The 22,753-nt window shown below is 40.9% G+C and overlaps 1 protein-coding gene and 2 non-coding genes across 7 annotated transcripts in view; all 3 read left to right on the forward strand.

The window, feature by feature from the left end:
• The first annotated feature begins 2 nt into the window (after window positions 1-2).
• Window positions 3-74, forward strand: trnah-gug. The gene has a single exon. It is a non-coding gene; the product is annotated as a tRNA-His (tRNA).
• A 1,060-nt stretch (window positions 75-1,134) lies between these two features.
• On the forward strand, window positions 1,135-1,206 carry trnah-gug. Its single transcript has one exon. It is a non-coding gene; the product is annotated as a tRNA-His (tRNA).
• Window positions 1,207-1,986: 780 nt separating this feature from the next.
• ptk2aa (protein tyrosine kinase 2aa) overlaps window positions 1,987-22,753 on the forward strand; it is a 58,644-nt gene continuing 37,877 nt past the window's right edge. Inside the window, exons 1-3 of one of the 5 annotated variants that reach the window (XM_034599780.1) lie at window positions 2,120-2,328; window positions 15,665-15,796; window positions 20,101-20,127. Coding sequence is in view for 1 of the 5 variants with exons in the window: in XM_034599770.1 (XP_034455661.1) it covers window positions 12,804-12,822; window positions 20,101-20,127 (46 nt within the window). In the remaining 4 variants the exon portion in view is untranslated. Of the gene's footprint in view, window positions 2,329-12,605; window positions 12,823-15,664; window positions 15,797-20,100; window positions 20,128-22,753 lie in introns of those variants that run through there. The other 4 variants (XM_034599779.1, XM_034599778.1, XM_034599781.1 and 1 more) reach the window with 4 other exon arrangements.

Raw genomic sequence — 22,753 nt, forward strand, 5'->3', positions numbered from 1 at the left:
CAGCCGTGATCGTATAGTGGTTAGTACTCTGCGTTGTGGCCGCAGCAACCCCGGTTCGAATCCGGGTCACGGCAGCAATTTTCAAAAAGTGACATAGTAGAAATCTGGTAGATATATCCAGCATAGATTATAATATGCTAAACCTACATTACAAGCACAGATATGATATGTTCCACCTGCTGTTATTTACATGAGAAGATATTAGATCATTGGTGTTTTCACGTGTTTTACAGTTTTTATTTTTAAAAACTGGACGTGGTTGCATGGATGTGGCTGCAGACGTGTATCCCCCCCACAGAGAGGCCTCAGGACCAAACTCCAAAGGTCTTAGCCTTTTGGAAGTCATGGAGGGACGACTAAAATAATTTATAATTCACCCACGACATAGAGAAAAAAACAATACAAGCCTGCATGTTAGATTATTGGGGCTATATAAAAATCCATACCCTCAGGAAATGCAAATATACTGCGATTGTGACATGTGACCACCAAGTGTCAGCCTTGAGCCCGTGTAGAGAGGGAATGAGCCAAAAGCACATGTTGTGGCATTATCTTATATATTGATTATATAAATGCAATAGTGTTAAACTATATGTATTCTTTTTTTTTTTGCTTACACTAATCACACGTTTAATTGGTGTCTGAATAATCTGAAACAAAGAGTTCCTCCGATGGGAAAAAAGTCACATGAAAGCATGTACAAGTTGAAACAACTCAAAACGTTTAGCAAACATTGGGGTACGCGAGTTGGTGACATCATCACTCGTAAACCAATGAACACAGTTTTATAATCAACTCATTAGTAGCTTCTAATAATTTTAACTTGTACAATGTTACACTTTCGTCAATTGTAACCTCCAGACTTTTTTTTTTGCCATTTCAGACGTTTTTATGATTCACATTTTATAAGAATTATGTGCCGGTCATACTTGGTGCTTTTGAACAGAGGTGTCAGGATGTTGTCTAAACATAAAGATAAAGATACAACACATTAATTGTGTTTTTCCCACATTACAACTTCAAAAAGCATGAAGACTTCTCAACTTCCAGGGAGTGAATGGACTGTAATGTCAATGGGGAGGGGCAGAGACTGAACTTATTTGTGCGGGTGCGGGTCTTCATCCCAAGTGGCCAGCCGTGATCGTATAGTGGTTAGTACTCTGCGTTGTGGCCGCAGCAACCCCGGTTCGAATCCGGGTCACGGCACTTCCTTTTGGCAGGATGTACCCACAGTGTAATGAGATGGTGCACTAACCTGCCTTCAACACACATCAAGTACTTCACAACTCATACACGTGAGGGTTTATACGCTGTAGTCATAGATTGTGTGGATATTTGTTGATGAAAATCAAGTGTTGTACTTAGTTAAATATCTGAGGTGCTTTCCACAATATTTTTCAATAACGTGAACACATTGCACCACTAATTAAGTTCAAATAAGATAATCCTTTATTAGATAAAATAATCCTTTATTTGTCCCACAATGGGGAAATTTGTAATATTATAGCAGCAAGAGCCAAAAATAAGCAACCAGTTATAATAAGTAACATGCGATACTTAAGTGTGAGGAAATATACAGAATATATGAACATATGAATGTAATTAACACGAATATATACAGTCAGTTTAAAAACAAGACACATATGTGCAGTGTGAGAATATGTACAGTGAATGAATTGCACATGGACCCTTGTATTGCACAGGCAGAATGAATATTGCAGAGAGTTATAATCCAATGATATAAAACACGTTACTGTACTTTACTGTACTTTTTTACTGTATTTTTATGATACTGCTATTGAAACTTTGACTGCATGACTTTTACTTGTAGTACATCAAAGTTCTGAGTATATTTCCTCCATCACGTGTGCTTATCTAATCGAGACAAGAGTACACTTTGTCTTAATGGTGCATAATTAAGTTGTAATAGCATGTGAAGTGTAAACACGTCCATTCATTCATGGGTTTCCTGCTGCAAGGAGCTTCAGGGAGAGAGTGTGTGTGTGTGTGTCTGTGTGTGTTCCTGCAGCAGCCATATTGGAATGCTGGATAGGGAGCGAGAGAGAGGGAGAGGGAGAGAGAGGGAGAGCTAGAGAGAGAGAGAGGGAGGAGAGCAGGAACAGTCGACGGGAGAGAGGGTGAGAGGAGGCGGGGAGAGGGTGAGCCAGACGGGGCGAAGCGAAAAAACTCGGACCGTAAACTACCCCCAGCCCCCGCGACCCTTCTAACGGACTAACCACCGACTGTTCGCCGCTTCCCCAGTCGCCAAAGTCGGCAGGAAGCTGCCCGCACGCCCCCCCCCCTAACCTCCACTGGAACAAGTCGGCGGTGAGTGATGTGTGTGTTTTGCGGGACTATACCACGAGCTGAACGGCGAAGAAAAGTGTGTGTGAGCCGCCGTTTCCTTCACAAACTAAAAAACCCCAAAAGAGCTAATTTGACCGTTCGCTCGCTTTCACGCTAACCGGGATAACATCCGGAGAAGTTAGCTCCAGCTCCAGCGGCGGCGTCGCACTTTTCCTTTTTAGTAAGTTGGGGAGAAAAAGAGCGAGGCACCGTCACGGCCACAGTCACATGGAGTCAATGTGGAGTCGAACGAAGGGAAACCGGATTAACCCACATTTTCAGCCTAAATCTGCCTCCTCGGGCGTTTGATTTCCCTCTGTATCAGAACCGGAGTTTACCTGCATGTGTCCGGGCTCTTTACTTTCTATCGCAACCACCCAGTTCTGTTTAGTTTTCCTCCTTTTTGGATTCAGATGTGGAGGTTTGATTGACCCAGTTATGTTGGGTTATTTACCACGTGAGTGTGCTAAGTAGTTTGGTTTTTGTTAATAGTTGATCAGGTGTATTTAAACTCTACAGAATTTGACACATCTACACTTTTAATCAAGCTATTAATCAAATAATCAATGAGCCAATCTGCTGGAAGTTGATCAGCAACTTGCTTGAGTGTTATTTGTGTACTTAAGGGGTTTAGTTAAGGTTTGGAGATATGGGGAAAAATAATATCGATAATGATCACGATTAATGTCACATTATTATTTGTATTTAATAGAAATGAGGACGATCACATGAGCAGTCGATCGGTCTATATCAGACTTTCTATTTGTGCAAATTATGTTGCGGTAATTTTTGTTTCATTTTTACCGCCCAGTCCTTTGTTTATTCCACAAAAAAGTGCCTAATTTTGGCTTTTTCTAGGAATCAGATCAAGCAAATGTTAATTTTATTTAATATTTGGGTGGGTTTGTACAGTTTGAAGCCCTCAAATTTGCATTTCAGAGCTTTGTTATCGAGTAGGTGATTATTTCATTGAAAAACACAAGCATATGATGCCTGTGATATCTGTGATAAGCTGAAATAGTCAGGGAAGTTCATTCATATTCTCTTTCATGTTGCAGCCTCCTCATGAGGTTTGGTTAAACACATTTTCTGCCTTAATGATCTCCAATTTGTGAACAAATTTCATATATCGATAATTGGACACTCAAGGATTCAATGTGCTTTTCAAATACTGAAGTCACTACTCAGAAAAACATGGTGCTCTATGTTCTGCATATTGCAAAGTGTGGTAAAGGGCTGAGGTGCGGAGCCCTTTCCCCCCTCCACTTCATATTCCACATGCAAGAAAATGCTAATGAATTGCAGTATCCTGAGGCCACTGAAGCTTCAGACTTGCAGTGTACTAATAAGAGCACACTTATATTTGAATTCTGTGGACGTGCTGCACCTAAACCTGAAGTCTGTACACCGATGAGATCTATGATTATTTCTTTTAGACCAAACTTTCTTTGAGGATGTGGTGTGAAATTTAGATGCACTTGTACAATTTGGTGTTTTGCAGGTAGAGTCTGACCGATAACAGATTTTTTGGGGGCCAATTGTAATGATTCCTAAGATGTCGTTATCAAACCCTTCAACAAAGAAATGTTACTGAGTCTTGATATTTTACAGTTTAACTTTTCATTTTATTAAAAATAACTTAAGAAAACACAAATACAACCAAATATAGAAACTCGAATACAAAATAATCATAATTTTAATGAAAGATTTGAACATAAATACAAATCTTTTCGGAATTGTTTATTCTGAACAATCAAACATAACCGCCAATACACAATATTTCTGTGAAAGGTACTTATCGGCCAACCAAGGCATTGGACAGATACAATACAAACACTGAATGTTTACCGACAGTTAGTTGTACTCAAATCATCCAGGCTCTCATTTACTCAAACAAGCAGAATATGATGATAGTGGTAATGTTACAATTAACTGTTGAAAATGAATTCTAATCATCTGAATAACAGCTGTTCTGGTGAGAAGAAAGTCTTCACCAGACACGTCTTCTTACAGCACATCAAGCCAGAGTGTTAATGTCTCATATGTTGCTCGATTAAAACACATAGCTCCAAACGCTGTCAACTGCAAAACCGAATCTTCTCGCCTATTCATTTAAATGTAATTGGCTGGAAGAGACATTCACAGAGCAAACCAGCAAACAAGCCTTCCCCCCTGCTCATCCACTTGATGAGCTCGTGTTTAGTTCCACTCCGGCTGCGTTCATTAGGTCACTTACCTCGACCGAGTGTGACGTCACACGAGAAGCAGTCTTTGTACAGGAAGTGATCACTTCCTGTGGATGTTTTTATGCAGACGATCTTTGTGTTTGTAGAGATAAAGATGGTCCAATTCATGTGCTTTCGAGCCACATTGCACAGCCTCAGTCCACTCATTTGGCATCACAGGACCAAAATGAACGCCGTGTAATCCATTATATCTCAAGCAGAAACGTATCATTACCGAGAGAAAGAAGTTGTTTTGCTTCATTTTCAGACACGCCTCACATGTATCTGGGAAATTCCTCCACATGGACCCTCTGCTTTAGGTTTAGATAGAGGTCAGTTGGAAGAAATAAACACAATTCATCGAGAATCAATGGCTACACCTTTCTGACTCGACACTTCCTGTGGCTAGTCTAGTCTGCGGGCTAATACGAGTGTAGCAGTTGTGTGTGTGAGTTTGACTCTGCTGAGTGAGGTCTTTTTTGGGAAGGTGTGGATGTTTTGGCCGGTCGCTGCGACCTCAAATGGCTGTTTGATGGTTAAAAGCATTCAGGTTAGAGTTCGGTTAAAGGTTGGGCTTTGGCATTCGGTTATGATTATTACGGTTAAGGTAAGGGGCAAGGGCACGCATTACGTCAATGAGTGTCCTCACAAAGATAGAGGTGTGTGTGTGTGTGTGTGTTTGTGTGTGTAAATTGCAGAGCAGTGCAGGAGGCCTGTATTTATAGAAACACTCGACTACACTCAGAGATCTTGCAGGAGCCGTCCATTACTTTGCAGACACCTCCACTGTTGTGCCTCTTTCATTCCTGCAAACTTCCTCTCCGTTTTAGTTCAATTTTTCATTTTTATTACATGCAAAAATCTGCTATGTATTGCTCAAAGGTTTTCTAGTCACTCTGGATAGTCAAGCACACAGCGACAGAGAAAAACTGTAGAGAAAGAAACAAGGGTAACAAAGCCAGCAGTCTAGTGTGAGTAGATTCCAGTATGTGGTGGGACTCTAATGATTCTAACTAGTGGTAACAATCAATGCAGACACATACTGTGTGGTGTGTGTGGAGGTATGTAGAGGGCCTGAATAAGTGTGTGTGTGTCCTTACTTAATATGTGTGTCTGTCATGAGGAATTCATGATACCAAATCAAGTAATTTGTCCCGGGGGGAAAGAATTACTCTGTACTTGTTTCTTTGCAGTCTGAGCATTTTTTTAATAAATCGCTTGCTCCTTTCCAAGCATCGAATGAAACACAGCGGCACTTTATCTGTCCAGTGATTGGCCTCTTCGTTCCTACTGTGTAAATATTTGCAGCCGTGAGGACGTCCAAGCTGTTTTCTCATATCCTGCACCAATGTATGAATGCTATTTGCCAACTTACCTCAGGAAGGAAAATGGCATGAATGAACAGTTGACCAGGACAACTGAGGTTCTATGTTTCGCACCGGCAACTTCATTTGGAAGTATGGTGTGTGTGTGTGTGTGTGTGTGTGTGTGTGTGTGTGTGTGTGTGTGTGTGTGTGTGTGTGTGTGTGTGTGTGTGTGTGTGTGTGTGTGTGTGTGTGTGTGTGTGTGTGTGTGTGTGTGTGTGTGTGTGTGTGTGTGAGAGACAGCGTTTACCGACGGGAGGCTGAATAAGGGTCCATTCCTTTTGCTTCTGGATTGGTTGCATTCAGGATGTAGCCCCCACACCCTCTCATGGATGTACACACACACACAGAGAGAGAGCACTTACTGTACATCCTCAAACATGCTGCGTCCCTCAGGAGCTGAAAGGAAAACGCCTTCTTCCTCTCAGAAGCAGCAGTGCTACTCAGGCCCCCCTAAGTGTTTATGTGTGTGTTTGTTGTGTACATGTCTTTCTGTGGTTGTGCGGACAAATCCTCAGCCTCACAAGTTGAAAAGGCTGTTTAATGGTTTAATTACTGATATGGGTTAGGTTTAGGAGTAAGGGTAGGGTAAGACATTTAGTTGTGATGGTTAAGATTAGGGCAAGGGGCTACAAAATGTATTACAGCAACTGGTGTCCTCACAACTGCAGAAAGTCCCAACATGCACGCTTTTGCATGCTTGCTTGTGTGTACTGTACTGTGATAATAACTGTGTTTACCCAAGATAACATGTGTAAACATTTTCTTGGCTTTTGCCGTTGGAAAAAATATCTTTGTACTCCTTAAAAGATGGATTAGCAATATGTGTGTGTGTCCTTTTGGTCTTTGTTATAAACAAACCTTATTGCATTAATATAAATGTTGTCACAGTGGCCTTTAATTGACATAAAAGAGTACCATGCAGTAACGTAAACAGATTTTAAAGTATGTTTCCCAGAGGTTGAGAAGTCATTCAGTTTAGATGTGGGGAGTGCAACATGTAATTTTTCTGTAGCTACAATTTAAAGATGTCCTCTAAATGGCTCATATGCATGATTTGGCAGACACTAGCTAGGCAGCTGCACACAGAGAAACCTAAAGTATAGTCACTGCAGTGAGTTTGCTTGAAGTAAGTGAAACAAGGTGTTTTAATGCAAGATTTTTCAAGGTTCAAATCAAGTTCGTTTTATCAACCAGGGTGGGTCTTGGTCTACCTTAGGAGTCTCTAATCAAACCAAACCAAGTGTTTAGAAATTCACTTCTACATACAAGCGCCAGCCATTTAAGAGATGACAGTTCTGCAGAATATTGCTCGCTATTGGACATTCTTTTGGTCCTAACTTATCAGATCGGTGCAACGCTGTGTCTTTTTCTATAACCCTGAAAATATATTGAACCCAGTCGTGGTTGGATTTATTGCAAAATAGATACCAATCCTTTCAAACAGGTGGCCATGTACTTTACAGTATTCCATTTCTTCTGTGGTCACAAAAGTTACATAACGTTTATTGGTAGGTTCTCTGGGCTTGGCTCAATGCAGTTGTTTTAGTGCGTGTGTGTGTGTGTAGTTTGACCGCAGCAGCGTAGTGGTCTGTGTGCAGAAATGTGCTACAATGGAAGGAAATTACATCATAGTTAATGACTTGTCTCTCCTCTGTGCACACACACACTCTCAAATTTAGTATAAGCTACCTTCGCTCATGCAGGTCACTGGTGCAGCATGTCAGCTAGTGATGAATGGAATGGAATTAATCTACAAACTAATTAATGTTCTGTTCTCTCGCCCAATAATTTTTCTCTGAGCAAAGATCGAACTGCAGCTTACGAAAGAACAATTACAACCACCGATGTTGTAAATAAGTTATCGCTCTCTCCTCTGTGTGTGTGTGGGTCTGCATGTGTGTGTGTGTGGCGTTTGAGCGGACATTCGCCGTAATTACATTGCAGTGAGTCAGAGCGAGAGAAAGAGAAAGAAGCACTTGTTTCAGTTCTGTCATATAGACAAAAGAGAAAAGAGGTGGTAGGAGGAAAAAGCTGCGTGGAGAGAAAAAGAGAGAGAAAAACAGAAATAGTGAAATGAGGGAAGGAGAGAGGGTCCTGAGATGCACTTCATGATCATCCCTAGATCTTTAAACTCATGGAGACATTATCTTTGTACCAGTGCATATTGAAAATGTGTCATTAACCTACTGGACATGAATAAAAAGCTTCTTTTAGCTTCAGAGGCAGGATGTTTAATTTGCACAGCAGCTGTTGTACGGTAAAAAAGCTTGTTGCTTGGTGTCTTTTACACCCTGCTGTGTGTGTGTGTGTGTGTGTGTGTGTGTGTGTGTGTGTGTGTGTGTGTGTGTGTGTGTGTGTGTGTGTGTGTGTGTGTGTGTGTGTGTGTGTGTGTGTGTGTGTGTGTGTGTGTGTGTGTGTGTGTGTGTGTGTGTGTGTGTGTTCAGCTGTCCACCAGTTATGAAGTCTGAGGATATAACTCAGACACCACATATGCACCAAGCAATAAGAATGTATTGATGAGTGGGAGTTAAATAGTCTTCATTGCTTTCTTGTGGAGAGTTAGATCAGCGCTGTCATGTCTGTATGTTATAATGAGGTTGTTAGCTTAGCACATAGCCTGGAAACAAACAAAACCCAAGTGTAAAAACAAGACTTTAACTGCCTGTTAAACATTGGGGGTTGTATGCCGCTATTTCTTTCATGGATGCTGTAACATCCTGGAGGTTTTTTGCTGCTTTTCTGGTGGCCTGTTTTATAATTTTTAGTTTGTATATTGATTAGATAAATTATAACGTGTTAAATTATGAGATTGAGAGATGCTGGTAGGTGATTTATTTTACTTTAGGAAAGATATAAAAGTGGTATTTATCTCCTAGCCTGCTCTATTCCTCTAATAGGACAGTGTAAAATCTCCTGAAACTAAGAATTGTTGTGTTTTCATTTACTTAGAATGAGTTCTTCAAATGTATATGAGCGGGTCCTTTTCCCGGGAATCAGCCATGTTTCCAAAGTAGCCCAGTTTGGACAAACCAAACACTGCCTCTAGAGAGAGACCTTCACATTTTTGTATCACAGGAAGGCCTCCATAGATTTTCCTTTTGGAAGGGGGAGGATATTCGGTTACAATGTGCAACTTCACTTTTAGATGCCACTAAATTCTACAAACTGAACCTTTTTAAAATCTCCAAAAACTCTCAATACAACAATAGCAAGCGTGAGTATGGAAGTAGTAGTACACTGAGAGAATGAGAGCGGGGGAGAGAGCGGGCGCATCAGTGTCTGCTTGGCCAATCATATGACCTCATCTCTTCTCTCGATTCAGGCCCAGCAGCCACAGACACACAAACACTGCACCCACACACCCACATAAATACACAGTCATAATAGATCACAGGGATCACACACACTCACTCACACACACACACAATGAAACACCTGGACACGAGCCATAGGTATGACATCACACACATGTACTCACAGACTGGTGTTGCTGAGGTCGAGTATAATGCCACAGTGTGTGTGTGTGTGTGTGTGTGTGTGTGTGTGTGTGTGTGTGTGTGTGTGTGTGTGTGTGTGTGTGTGTGTGTGTGTGTGTGTGTGTCAATGTATATGTGTCTGTGTGATTAGTCACTAGCAGGCGTTCTCTTGTAACAATGGTTCATTGAAGAATAGTCTGGAGGCTCGTCTGTCAGTCTGTCTCTTAAAGTCTGAACAAACACCAGAAAACAACATAACCAAAGACATTTTTTGTTTTTCTCCTGTTTAAAAAAACAGCTGCATTTTAAGTTGTAGCATCAAAAAGCTGTAGACCAAGTCACAAAAAAGTTTTGGTAAAAGTAAAAATGCATTTCGTGGATTTGCGGACAATCGCACATCAGTTTACTCTTGGAAAGTGTGATATACGGATGTGACTATGTTGTTATTTGAAATATAAAATATACTTTTATTAAGGTTTTGGGTGTTCAGGTAAAGTAGACAATCATTCAAACACAGGCAGACCCAGTGACAACTGTACACAGACTGTCAACAGCAGAGTTCACCTCAAACTGCATATCCACCAGAGGGCGATATTAACACATCAACCGATCCAGCAGGGAAATGGAGTGGAAGGGGGGGGGGCAGAGCTTAGGTCTACCTTCTATATGAGAGACTATGTGTATGTGTGTATTTGTGTGTGTACTGTGTGTGACATCTTGGCCTACTAATCCAGTGGCCCATTAATCTGCTTTACTCCTGAGCAACTCTCGTCTATTCCGGCTGTCTGTTTGTGTGTGTCTGTGTGTGTGTCTGTGTGTGTCTGTGCCATAGACTGTATTTATGTGTGGGTATAAGAGAGACCCTGAGATTGTAGAGGGAGATATTCTCTTGGTGATGCTTCATTTATTCTCTGTATCCAATGTGACCAATACACTGTCATGGAGTGAAAGGCAGAGTCACTGACATCGTGACAGCTCACTGATTTTCATGGCACTTTGAGAACGTTTTGTTGTTAACACATGAGTGGCACCAACAGTGGAAAAGGTCACTGGGATAGTTAAAGCTCTGACAACCACACATTGCCTCCCCTGCCTGGCTTTTCCTCCAGCGCCACCATGAGGCTGACATTCGTGGTTTGAATCCTATTTATTTTCATAGTCCCCTGACTTTTAGTCTTGCACCACCAGCAGGTTATAATGTTTTACTTTTACAGTAATGTGTGTCAACAACTTGGTGGATTGGCAGAAAAAGGTGCAGGCGTAACTCGATAATGTTTCTATGGAACTTGAATGTGGTGATTTGTCCTCTAGCGCCACCATGAGGTTAATATTTGTGGATTGGGTGAAATGGGTCAACAACTGTTTGATGGGTTGTCATGAAGTCTGGTACATGTCCCCTCAAGATAACCTCACTAAACCCTTAACTAGTGTAGCAAGGCAACATTTTGAATTTATCCAATAGTAGTGAGCTATTGTCCTAAAAAAAAATCACAACACAATCTTGTTGCAATCCACGATGTAAGTTTCTTCCCTATTTTGAAATTCACAGTTGAGAATATCCAGACTAAACATCGCAAATTGTCTCATCTATTTTGCATTAACGACGCTGGTAGATAATGATGTACATTGATTTCAAGTCCCCAAGGTTCACAGCTTTGAACGGCTCAGGATCCTTAGATAGAATGCGATCGCCTCAGTCATCTTTGTCCATCGTTTGCTGCGTTTATTGAATTCTTCTACTGCTGTAATGAGTTGGCCAGAGACAACTGCTTGTTTGTGAGACACGGATGAGTGGGCTTCGCACCGACATGAGTGAATCACTGTTCCTTCAGATGCTTCCCTTCCCATTTGTAGAATAGATTTGCTGTTACTCCCAAAAGTAACAAACATTGACCAACAAAGTTCACAGATAAAGTTGGGAGTCATTTTCTTCACCTTCTCTTGTCCCATAATTTTCTTGCTAAGGGCGTTTAGATACTAAAAAGGACCTAATTTGACTTCATTGAAAGCTTAATTCATGTTTTTATATTGTAACCCTGACTTTCTTGTTTTTTACCTGTTTAGCTTGTACTCTGCTTGTGTTGATGCCTGTCTTGGCCCTTGAAAGAGAGATTGGTTAAATAAATCTTAATAATAAATAAATTAAAAGTGACCAAAATGAAACGTCCCATTATCTTGAATAAAATTGGAAATTTCTCTGGGTTTATTTGAACATTATTGGAAATTTTTTGGATAATGGAAGTACACAAGTCAAGAAAATATATAAAATGGGTCATTTTTAGACATTTTAATGCAGAAATGCTGAACATTATCTTTAATTTATGACAGACTCAGTTTCCATGAGTAATGGCTGAATAAACTATTCTTTCTGAAGACATGTGCAGAATGAGTTGAGGTGGGTTCACTCTCCTCCGTGCCCCTGCATGGAAATTAATGATGTGCACCCCTAAGCAAAGTCAGTGGAACAACTGACTGTTCTCCCCCCGTGTCCCTCGTTCTCTATAATTTGTGTTAGTCGTTGTGAAGATGGATGACTTCTGGGGGACAGTGATGAGTTGAGGACATCACATTATGAATAACCGAGTCGCTCCTCAGGGGTTCATGTGTGTCGTAGAGGCAGAATAGCCAAAGGCAACACACGCATTGTTTAAATTACCCATACTGACATAATGACATAACAGGAGGGGAATGAGCCCCCTCCTGTAATGTCATTATCCTCTCCATCTTTTATTTGCCCCTCACTTTATCCTCTTTTTGTCCATATCGTCCCACTCCTGTTTTCCACTCCTCTTTTCTTGCAGTTGTTGCATCACTTCTTTCCATCTCTTATCATGTCTCTCCCTGTTCACTTGCTTCCCCTTTCGTTTCTTGTACATCTCACTCCCTCTCTCTCCACCTCCACCGCCTCTCCAGGGAGACAAAGACACACCTCCCCTCTCCCCACCTCCCCTCCTCTTTCCTCCTTTTCTCTCTTTTGCCTCCCTCCCCCCATTCACGGTCATAGGCTGCCGCTGCTGCTGCCTAATCCTCCTCTCTCTCTCTCTCTCTCTCTCTCTCTCTCTCTCTCTCTCTCTCTCTCTCTCTCCCCCCCCCCCCCCCTCCTCTTTTTACCCTGCTCCCACTCGTGCTGTGTGCATCTGTGTGTCAGTGTAGTAGCAGCAGCAGTTGTAGTAGTAGAGGAGGGAGGAGGAGGCTGGGCTTTAAGCTCATCATCATTACTGAGTTAGCTGACTGTAGTGCATCACAGCATTAGCCCCAAAGACGACAGAAGCCCGGGATTTTGGCTTTTCCCAATTTAGCTGTCTGTCAGGAAGAGGTTTTCTCTTCTCTTCTCTTTCTCTTCTCTTCTCTTCTCTTCTCTTCTCTTCTCTTCTCTTCTTCACTTTTAAATGGAAGGACTATATCATGGTAAGGATGATATTATACAGCAACTATGTTACGTGTGCAAGTATATTAATGCACAAGTTTATTTAGTACGCGTGTTCTTAAAGGAGTGTTTTCAGTCTGTAATTTCAAAACATGAACTTGTGTTTATGCAATGCATTTCTATGAAGGTTTACTTGTATTGTAGTAATGTTTGGTGCAACTGAAGAACAGTTACCACTGAAAATATACATTGATAGTAATGATATAAATGTATATGATACAGTGTCATTGATAAATTCAGTGTTGTAAAAGCTGTAATACTAATGACAATAATGATGGTAAAGAGGTGTAAAAAGTAGCAAATTGAATACATCGTTGATGCATGTAGTTTTCCAGTTGTTACTGTAGTGATGGTGCCCAGGATGCTGATGATGAGGAGGATGAAGAAGTAGAGGAAGTAGAAGAGGGCGGCAAAATTGTACATTGTGCATGCATGAGTCCCGGCTGATTGAAATGATTAGTCACTTAATCGGTTAGTTAATTAAGGAAGAAATTACTTAACATAACAATGATTTTGTTAAGCAAAAATGCTCAAGTTGTTTTTGTTTCACCCTCTCAAATGTGAGAAATAAGTTGTTGTTTTTTTCACATTGAAAATCAGACATTTGTAATTTTGGACTGTTCATTTTACAAAACAAGATTTTGGGGTTTTCAGATTTGTAACGGGCCTTTTTTTTCAATTTTCCTTTCGTTTTATTGCCCAAATAATCATGAACATAAACAGCAGATTAATCGATGAATGAAAGTTATTGATTTGCAGACTTAACCCATTCCATCATTGAGTTTTGATTACCTCTGAACGAGGTGTGTGTGTGTGTGTGTGTGTCTGTGTGTCTGTGTGTAGGTAGGAGGCTTGCACTTCAAGTGTGCATGTGCAGTGATGATGGCGCTACTTGTAAATGTGTATTTGTGTGTGTGGGAGGCGGTGTGTGTCAAATTAGTCAGTTGCATTTGAAGTGTGCATCTCCCATGTGCAGTGTGGCTGATGTTGCTCTGTGCGTTGGCGTTGGTGTGTACTTTTGTGTGTTGCATGTACAATTGTTTCATGCGTGTACATACGCATGTGTAGTTTGTAAGCATGAAGTAAAAATCCTCCCGCGGCGTTTTGTTTCTGGGTTAGATCATCTATATTTCAGTGTGTTTTTAATAGTTCGATCTTTGTTCATAATTGATGGAGATTTGCTAAATTAGAAGCAAAGCTAGCAGCTACACACACACTCACATGCACACACCTACATCTTTACCTGCCTTACATCCAGGCAGTTTTACTCATACTCTTTAGATGTGATATTGATTTTGTGAATGCCAGAAGGTTATACAGAGGCACATAAAAGAGCATCTATAAAAGGTAAGCTCAAGTAAAATCTATTTTATAAAAAAAAAAGATGCTCAGGGGGTGTTATAGTTTAAAGCCCCTTTTTTCACTGGTCAACAAACTCCCTTACACCCACTCACATCTGGCTTTTTTCTCCAATGGGAATGGATACGATCGACATTCACTCCAGGATGAAATGACTGCTGTAGACACAGGTTTTTGTCGGGGCCCGCTCCGATCGACAGTGTTGAAAACATGTCACCCAGATGAACGTACCAATTTCTTCATCTTTATTTTGGCAGTCTAGATGATGACGCTATACACTTTTTCTGGGACAATGTAATGACGTGAACAATACTTCCGGGTTTTGCCGTGTAAATATCCACGAGGGCTCCTAACTCCTCTACTGGCAATGGGAAAGGAGTCACCTTTTATTAGCGGGATTACCTCCTTTCAGAAAACCTATGTATACCTACTCATTGTGGTGTATAAGAGGTATAAAACATGCTTTATCCCAGGACCGTTAATCCAGATGAGGATGAACTCCACTTAAATATAAGGAATACCCTTAACGATGAAAAGCTTTCGATTTGTTTTCCATATTTAGCATAGATAAATATACATGTTAGCATTCATTAGCATATTCTGGTACCACTCAACTAAACTCTTCCAGAGCCCAGTCTATCAGGATTTGCATTTATTGGCCAGTTAGAGTCAAGGATTCATTATTTGCCTTGTAAAACCAGTTCCCCCGTGTTTTTCTCTGATGCAAAATCAAAGAAGCGTTCAATATTAAATGTTAAGTTTGATTTTCATGTGTAAATTTATGCTTTGACCCACAGCTGGGTCTTCACTTAAATTTCTTGTTTGATGTAAGTCATGTCAGACGTGTTCTGATCTATTTAAAAAACATTGAGTGGCATCATTTATAAAGATCATTTTAAGCTATCTCACCCGTTCACTTGTCCTCAATCTGTTGTGTTGAATTATACATGGTGTATCTGCACTGGGTGCGATACCTTAAAATGCGTGCTCGCTCCAGTAAGCCAGTTAGATTCATCGCTGCACCTGAATTACACACACACTCAAGTGAATGTGTGTGTGTGTGTCACAGTGTGTGTGCTTTTGCAGATAAATGTGTATGAGCAGTCATGCGTTTATGTGACCTTATTATGTTGTATGCGTGTAGGACTTATCTGGAGTATGCATCATCTGTGTGTGTGTGCGTGCAGAGCATTTTTATCATGTGTTAGTGGTTTTGAATAATTGCTTGATGTGTATCTGAATGTGAAATAATGAGATGAGAAAATGCACATGTGCCTCTGTTTGAACACATCACCTACACAGCTCACGAGTCACTAAAAACACTGACTTGTGCCAGCATTATGTAAAAGTACGTTATCTCAGACCAAGTCAAAACTGAGCTTTAAACCCTCACAAGTGCAATTTCAAGGACATAACATTTTGTGTGTTTGTTTCTGTGTGTTTGTGTGTGTGTGCGCCTGGCAGGTGTGATTGATGCCTCGGGCGTGACGTTGTTGCATCGTAAGGCAGCACGCTCCAGTAACACCCCATTGTCCAGAGGGTCAGACACACACCCGCCCACACACACATGCGCGTGTGTGCCAGCTCAGCTTGAAGGTGGGCCATTAAACACTGAGCAATGAGGCAGAACAGCTGGCTGCTCTCCTCAGGTTGAAACAGTTGATTCTTAGAAGAGACGTGCTTTTATTTTATTTTTTATGGGAAAAGAACATCTGCCTCAGTTTCTCCTCAGCCACTTTAGATTGTCACCATTGAACCTAGCGTCACAGTTTCTAACAAATATATGGATCCAATGGAAGCTGCCACTAAAAATTATATAAAAAACACTATTTCGAATGTTAAAACACATTTTTGATAACCGTGATTTCATTTTGATGTTGGGAATTTGCTCTTTAATTTTGTATTTCCTGTATTTTGATAATGTTGTGTTAAGCACACAACAAATGAATTTTCTGGATATTTTCCTGCTGTATTCTCACATGGGTTCACTTGTATATTCTATTAGGGGTCTGGCAGGAAAGTTCCAGAACATGTCCAGAGCAACTGTCTCGGACATTTGCATTCTCACATGCAGCCTCTCCAGAAAATTTCAAGAAGCTTTAGTGTTTTGTGCTGTTGCTTCATTGTCGATCTTTGTGTAGCGCTCCCTTAAAGAGCAGCACCAGGACATATCCCACTGCGTCAGGGACTCTGTGAACCATCAAAAAAGTTTTACTGTCCTTGGCAGGCAGACTGAACTTTGCATAACATTGTTAGTTTCCACCTTAGCTGTGTGTCCCCGCAGTTGGCATTCAGACCTCAGCAGGCAGGCAGACCTCGGCATAACACCTGAACTATGTGTACCTGTCATTCACTATAATCACAGTCACAATAACCCTGCACCACGACCGCTACCACCACAGATGGTCTACTTTCATCGGAAACAGTGAAGGGTACCCTCATACTTTTTACTGATGCCTGAAAAATACTTATTTAAATAATATTTTTTTCATTGGCATCTGGATTTTAGCAGAAAGCCCTGTTACAAAAAAGTTCATTACAATTTAACAATCTATACAATTTAACATCACTTGCAATTCTTGAAGCCTAAATACAGTTACCACAAGTAAAAAGCTAAGTTAAACTTTTAACGAACTTCTCCCCTTTCGCACGCCTTCAGCTTCACCACCACTAAACTTCTAACTTGTAATTCCACGTGGCGTGCTTACCTCTTCTACAGAAGCCTCTGCTCTACCTTCCTGTTCATACTCTACCATGAGGATATACTCATGGAGGCTGTAAAGGCCTCCTGAATCTAAATCATTCAGAGCTGTGGTGAAGACACTCATCCACATTTGTTTACCTTTCTTTTTTCTGCATTGAGAGCCATGATTCTCAGAGCAGCTGTTTTGGCATGAGACAGTGTTTGTGCTTCCTGACCTCTCCTATTTATTTAGCTTGCACTCACACACAATTGATTGTTTGGGTCACAAACTCTCTGTCGGAAAACATTTGGAGTTACAGCGAGGGCATCGTGCATCGAATTTATCTTCAGCATCTTTTGTGATAACCACAGGCTAATGCATTTATATAAAAAGTCTATGAAATGAATCTGTTCTGCTCGTCCCGACTCGTTTCTGTTCTTGGGAACAGCTTGAGGAGCAGGTGTTTTGGGCTGTCTGCCAGTGTGTGTGTGTGTGTGTAAGAAAGACCCAAGTCCCTCTTTGATATATGTGCAGTGGAGGCTGTTAAACAGACTGGTATGTAATTAGCACCATGCTGGTGCTCCTGCAGGATATTCCATGGAGAAAATAAACTTATAGTGAGCTATAGTCAACACTCTTCAGCCCAGAGTTGTTCGTGATTTACATGACATCAAAAACAAAACGGTAAACAGGAAAAACAGAGTTAGACGATGCGAATCTGTTCAATAGTTTTTATTAAGACGCTCCGAAACTCCTCAGGTGCCGTTTAATCTTGTTTCTCAGACATGAGAAATATGAGAGGCTCCAGTCTACTATGGATTCTAGTTTGCAGCGGGAACCAGCATGGCTGCAGATGTCAGGCAACACAGCACTTAACCTACAACTGCACTCTTACCGGAGAGACGGGGGAAAGACTAACTGAGTGAGCGTCCATGAGACAGATGGTGTCTGTAGGTTTCAGGTCTATCTAGATGTCATTATGGACACTTAAAGTCTCATCATTATCCAGATCATTGTCCATTGTGGGTTAAAGCACTGTGCTACTAATGGATATAGGTTTCATTTATTATAGTGCGTATATTTGGCTTCATATTAAAGGTACGATACATTTAGATTGAGGAAATCTGATTACATTTGAAAATAGATATGGCTGCAATACTGATATGGGATGTATAATGATTTATGGGGGTTTAGGACAAGGTCTCACATTATTATTACATTACATGTCATACGTTATTTAACCCGTCGTTGCATTTGACATAATGAGTGGATCTTGCGTTCTGAGCAATGTGAGGGGAACCTTCACACAAGGGCGGGTTTCCCCTGTTATAGTACAGGCCTAGTGGGACATCAAGCCAACGAGAACCCCCTCCCCATGCCATAAAAATATAGAAAAGGAAAACATCACCAAAATAACAAGCGGCAAAAATGTCCATATTATGATGCCATGGTGAATTTTTTCTCCAAACCAAGGAAGATAAAGTGCAGCAATGAATCATCCTCACTGTCTTCATGATGTGGCATTTTTGCAAAGGTCAGAGGTTACACAACTTACTTTTGTGCTATACGATATTTCTGTTATTGTTTTTAAAATCGAGTGACGTCTTTTGCTCGCAGCCTTAGCATTTCTTGGTGCTGGTTTTTCCCCCCGTTCTTAAGCAAATAGACAAATGAACCTGAATTTAAATGCTGAAAACAAGTGTGAAATAATAACGTTAGATTTGCAGATAACAAGTGATACGCTCTTACAGCATTTTCATGATAATGAGGTTTGTCAGTTGTTCTCTTCCTGTGAAGATGAATCCCACACTATTCTACTATGCACACTGTGCAGCAGTAAGGTCCTTTTCTATATTACACAGGGTTTGTGTGCACACACACACCCACACGCACACACTATGAGTCACGTTGCTGGCATTTCCTTTCTCTTTGAGGATTTTCCTCTTAACATGACATCATTTTTGTTGACGACCCTGGCTGTCATTTCACCCCCTGTGTGTACGTGTACGTTCATGCATGTGTGTGTCTTTACCCAGTATTTGTGTGTACATCAGGGTGTCTAAAGCACTTAGGCACTTATCCTCCTGACCTCCTCCTACATACAGCCCCTATCACTGCTGTAACTGGGTGTCAGGTTCCCAAAAGGCTCCTCTTGTGCTTCCTGTGAGAGTTTGGGGGCGGTAGTGTATATACAGTGTAGTGTACCTCACCACTCAATGATATGAGTATGACCATGCCAGGTTTGCTTTCAGCTTAGAAACCATGAAGCATTTTGTGCTGTTTTTAGCATGCAAGCGTGTTTTCTCCTCACAAACTCGAGTTTTGCAGTCATGCTACAGTCCCCATGCACATTCACGCAGAAGTCAGATAAGCATGTTCCTACAATTTGTGCTTAATATCCTGACAGAATGTAAATTAAATATAAACCTATAATAGTACAACCACATTTTTAACATAACCTGCAGGATTTTTCTTCTTAGCTGGAAGTCTTCTGCCCCACAAACTTGATAAAATCAGATGCACAGCTCAGGGCCCATTTAACAAACTTGGCACCTCTTTCTAGACTGTTGTAATTTGATGCACATTCCCAAGATCAGTAGCCCCTCACAACTCTACCTTACCCTCCCATCCCTCACTCTTTCCTGTCAAATGTGTTATGCCTCCTTTTGCTTGTCGTGCTGTGTACGTCATGTGCAAAGTATGTAAGGTTTGTGGGATATTGTATTGTATTGTATTTGTTATTTTTCTATTCCATCGAAATATCAATAAAACTATAAAAACAAAAAAATACTACCACCACGTGTCATGTTGTAGTTTTCCACCAGACAAATGCAGGTCAGTGTAACATCCACATCACAAAGCAGCGACGCCTAAATCCCTGAACAATAAACCATGTCCCAATTAGCTCTTTAGACCGAGGCGGACATTCAGCCATCGGGGGTGTGGGTCATTTATGTAACAATGCAGGTATTGATTTTTAGGAAAAAAAACATCAATATCCTGTTTACATTTCAACAGGATATTGATTTTTAATTTGGTAAGTATCACAGAGCTGCTGGCACTGGCATCCTTTCTGCAGTTCACATTCAGCTGCTGAAGCGTGAACACCTGCTGTGGGACCTGACACATTTTTGACATTTTTGATTTCCTTATGCAGCACCTCCATAATTAAACACACCAGCTAACCCTCATGTTTTTTCTATGTTTGTGTTTCAGATATTTCCAGGCTTGCCTACTACACAGGTGAGTAACTGACCCTCAAACACCTGCTATAGCCGCTTCATTCAATCATCCATTCACAATTTGTACCTATGAGAACAATAGGAACAAATGTCATCATTGGCTGTCTGACCATACAAATATACCTCTTTGATATTTTAAAAACAAATTCAGTTTTACCAAATGTCACATTAGCTTTTTTGCTTCACATTAGTGTGGCCTAAAATTCCCTGTGTCATTGCATGACCAGCCTTTTATGTGTGTCAGGTTCCTCTTACACACACTCTCACAAGCTGCTACCTCAGCCATATGGAGGACAGAATTAGAATTAAACTTTTATTCAGGCCATGATTAAATGTTAAACAACGACAGTCTGAGCTGTTGGCCATCAGGCAGAGCAGGTGGGGGGGGGGGTTAAACGCCTTTCTTAAAGTAGCAGTGTGTAAGAAGTCTAATGCTAGTAAAGACTTTCTAAAGATCTGTATTTAAGTGAGTCATGTTTGTGTGTGTGTGATATAAGTAAGATAATTGAGCAGGAGAAAATTGACTGTGAGACATTTTATCTGTGTGGGTTTGTTCTCATTAGTGCAAACAGAATAGTTTAGAATAGCTTTTATAACATGAGGGTGAAAATTAGTTTTCCTTTGTGCTACTGAGACAAGTTAAGCCGGGGAGCATATTCATGTCTCGTGGCTTCATGCCCAGAAAGCTCGCCCTGCTGGCCACTTATATTTAACTAATGAAGTTGCCAGTGACCAACATATTGTAACTATCAAGAGCAATTCCTGTTGATCTTTTTCACCCAAAACACAATAGAGTTCGGCATTTCCAAATAACACTTCTTCTGTTTTCCTGCTTTGTCACTTTACTGCATCATCATCTGTAAATGCGTTTCACAAACCTGTTGCCAGCTGCAAGGAAGCGAGACAAAAACAATGGAGGGAGGATGTTTGACACCAGAGTGTGTACATGTGTTTTTTAGCTTATTTAAAGGACCGTTTTCCTGTAATTAAGTTTTAATTCTGAAGTTAATATCATGTTTCTATCCACTGTATTTATTTGGTTGATGAGCGAGACCAGGGTTAATACTTGCACTCTAATTAGTGCTTATCCTACTGTAAAGCTTGCAAATATGATATCGTGTCAAACTGTAAATACCAGCAATTAATTCACACAGACACAGGAAGAATGTAAATTATAGCTGCTCTCCCTTGGGTCAAAACCCCCACTAACACTTGCTAACATCTGGCTCGTCTGCAATGGGAATGGATACAAACGCATTCACTCCCGTGTCAGTTGATTCTATTTAATCGGCTCCGGCTCTGATCGGCCGTGAAGGAAACATGACACCAGGGTGAATGTGCTAATTTGGTAAGACAGCGAGGTGAGAGTGCGCCGCAGTTGTCTGTGCTTCCATGACGTCAAATATGACGCATCGGGGGGGGGGGACTGAAACGCAAACTCCTCTAGTGGACTCCCCGACTTTTTATTTAGCAGGTTTACTCATGTTTAAAAACCCTGCATAAACCGGTTTCGTATTTCTCCTATGTTGAGAAGATTGCAGCACAAGAACGTTTCATCACTGCTACATCCATGTGTGCTGATTTAATCATTGTGATGTGGCACAGTACTTAATTTATTTTTGACACACAGTGGTTGTTTTTTAAGATCAATGGAACCTCATTTCAATATTACAAATTGATAAGGGAACTGTAAATTAGACTTCCAGTAGTCTTGGGGCGCCGACTCAAAAGGTCAGTAGTTCTTTGCTTTATCTTCGATTTGCAAGTACAAAAAAATGTATATTTTAACATTTAGTTTAAACAGAATTGAGAAATGTTGGGAAAATACTGTATTTATATGGTAAAATATGCCTTTAGTTCAAAGAGCCTTTGGATTTACATTTCACAGCATTAATGTGAATACACTGATGGTTCACTGATAAAACATCAAAGTGGCTGTTACAGTTCAGAGGGTTTCCTGAACCTTCCAGATTTTATGTACATTGAGCAGAATGTGAGTGTTTTCCTCCCCTGATAATATAATGATGTTCGTAAACACAAGCGAGAGATAGAAATAGATAAAGAGACTTTGGCTCGAGCCCAAAAGAGCGCTTCCTAGTCATGGCAACATCCGGCCTCCTGACAAAAGGCTTTCAATAGTACACACACACGCACACACACACCCTCCACCAAAACCCCCTGCTCTCACAAGATTTTCTTAACAATGGCCAGTGCCTGAGATGGAGCACAAACCACGTGCACACACAAACACACTCTCAGGCAGCGCCCACAAAACATTGTAGTCCGCACACTTATCTGGGACACGATGAAACATCAGGATTTCAAGTTTCTGTCACTTTAACACGTGTTCTGGGATTTTTTAAAATGCGTTTCAGTGTTTCCCGTATAATTAGATTGTAGTTGTGGTGACAGCTGAGCGACTGGGGCAGCTCTACCTGGCCAGTGCTCCAAAAACAACATGTCCACATTTTCAAACGTTAAACCAGAGAACGCCCATCTTTCTCACTATTTGCAGGGCATGTGTGATTTTATGCTTCCATTTATCGTCAAAAAGACGATAAAGCACATTATGCGTCAGAGCATGAATACCATGTGATTGATTGACAGCTAGTACCAACCAATGGGTG

Source organism: Hippoglossus hippoglossus, chromosome 11 (genome assembly GCF_009819705.1).
Source record: "Hippoglossus hippoglossus isolate fHipHip1 chromosome 11, fHipHip1.pri, whole genome shotgun sequence".
Lineage (NCBI taxonomy): Eukaryota > Metazoa > Chordata > Actinopteri > Pleuronectiformes > Pleuronectidae > Hippoglossus > Hippoglossus hippoglossus.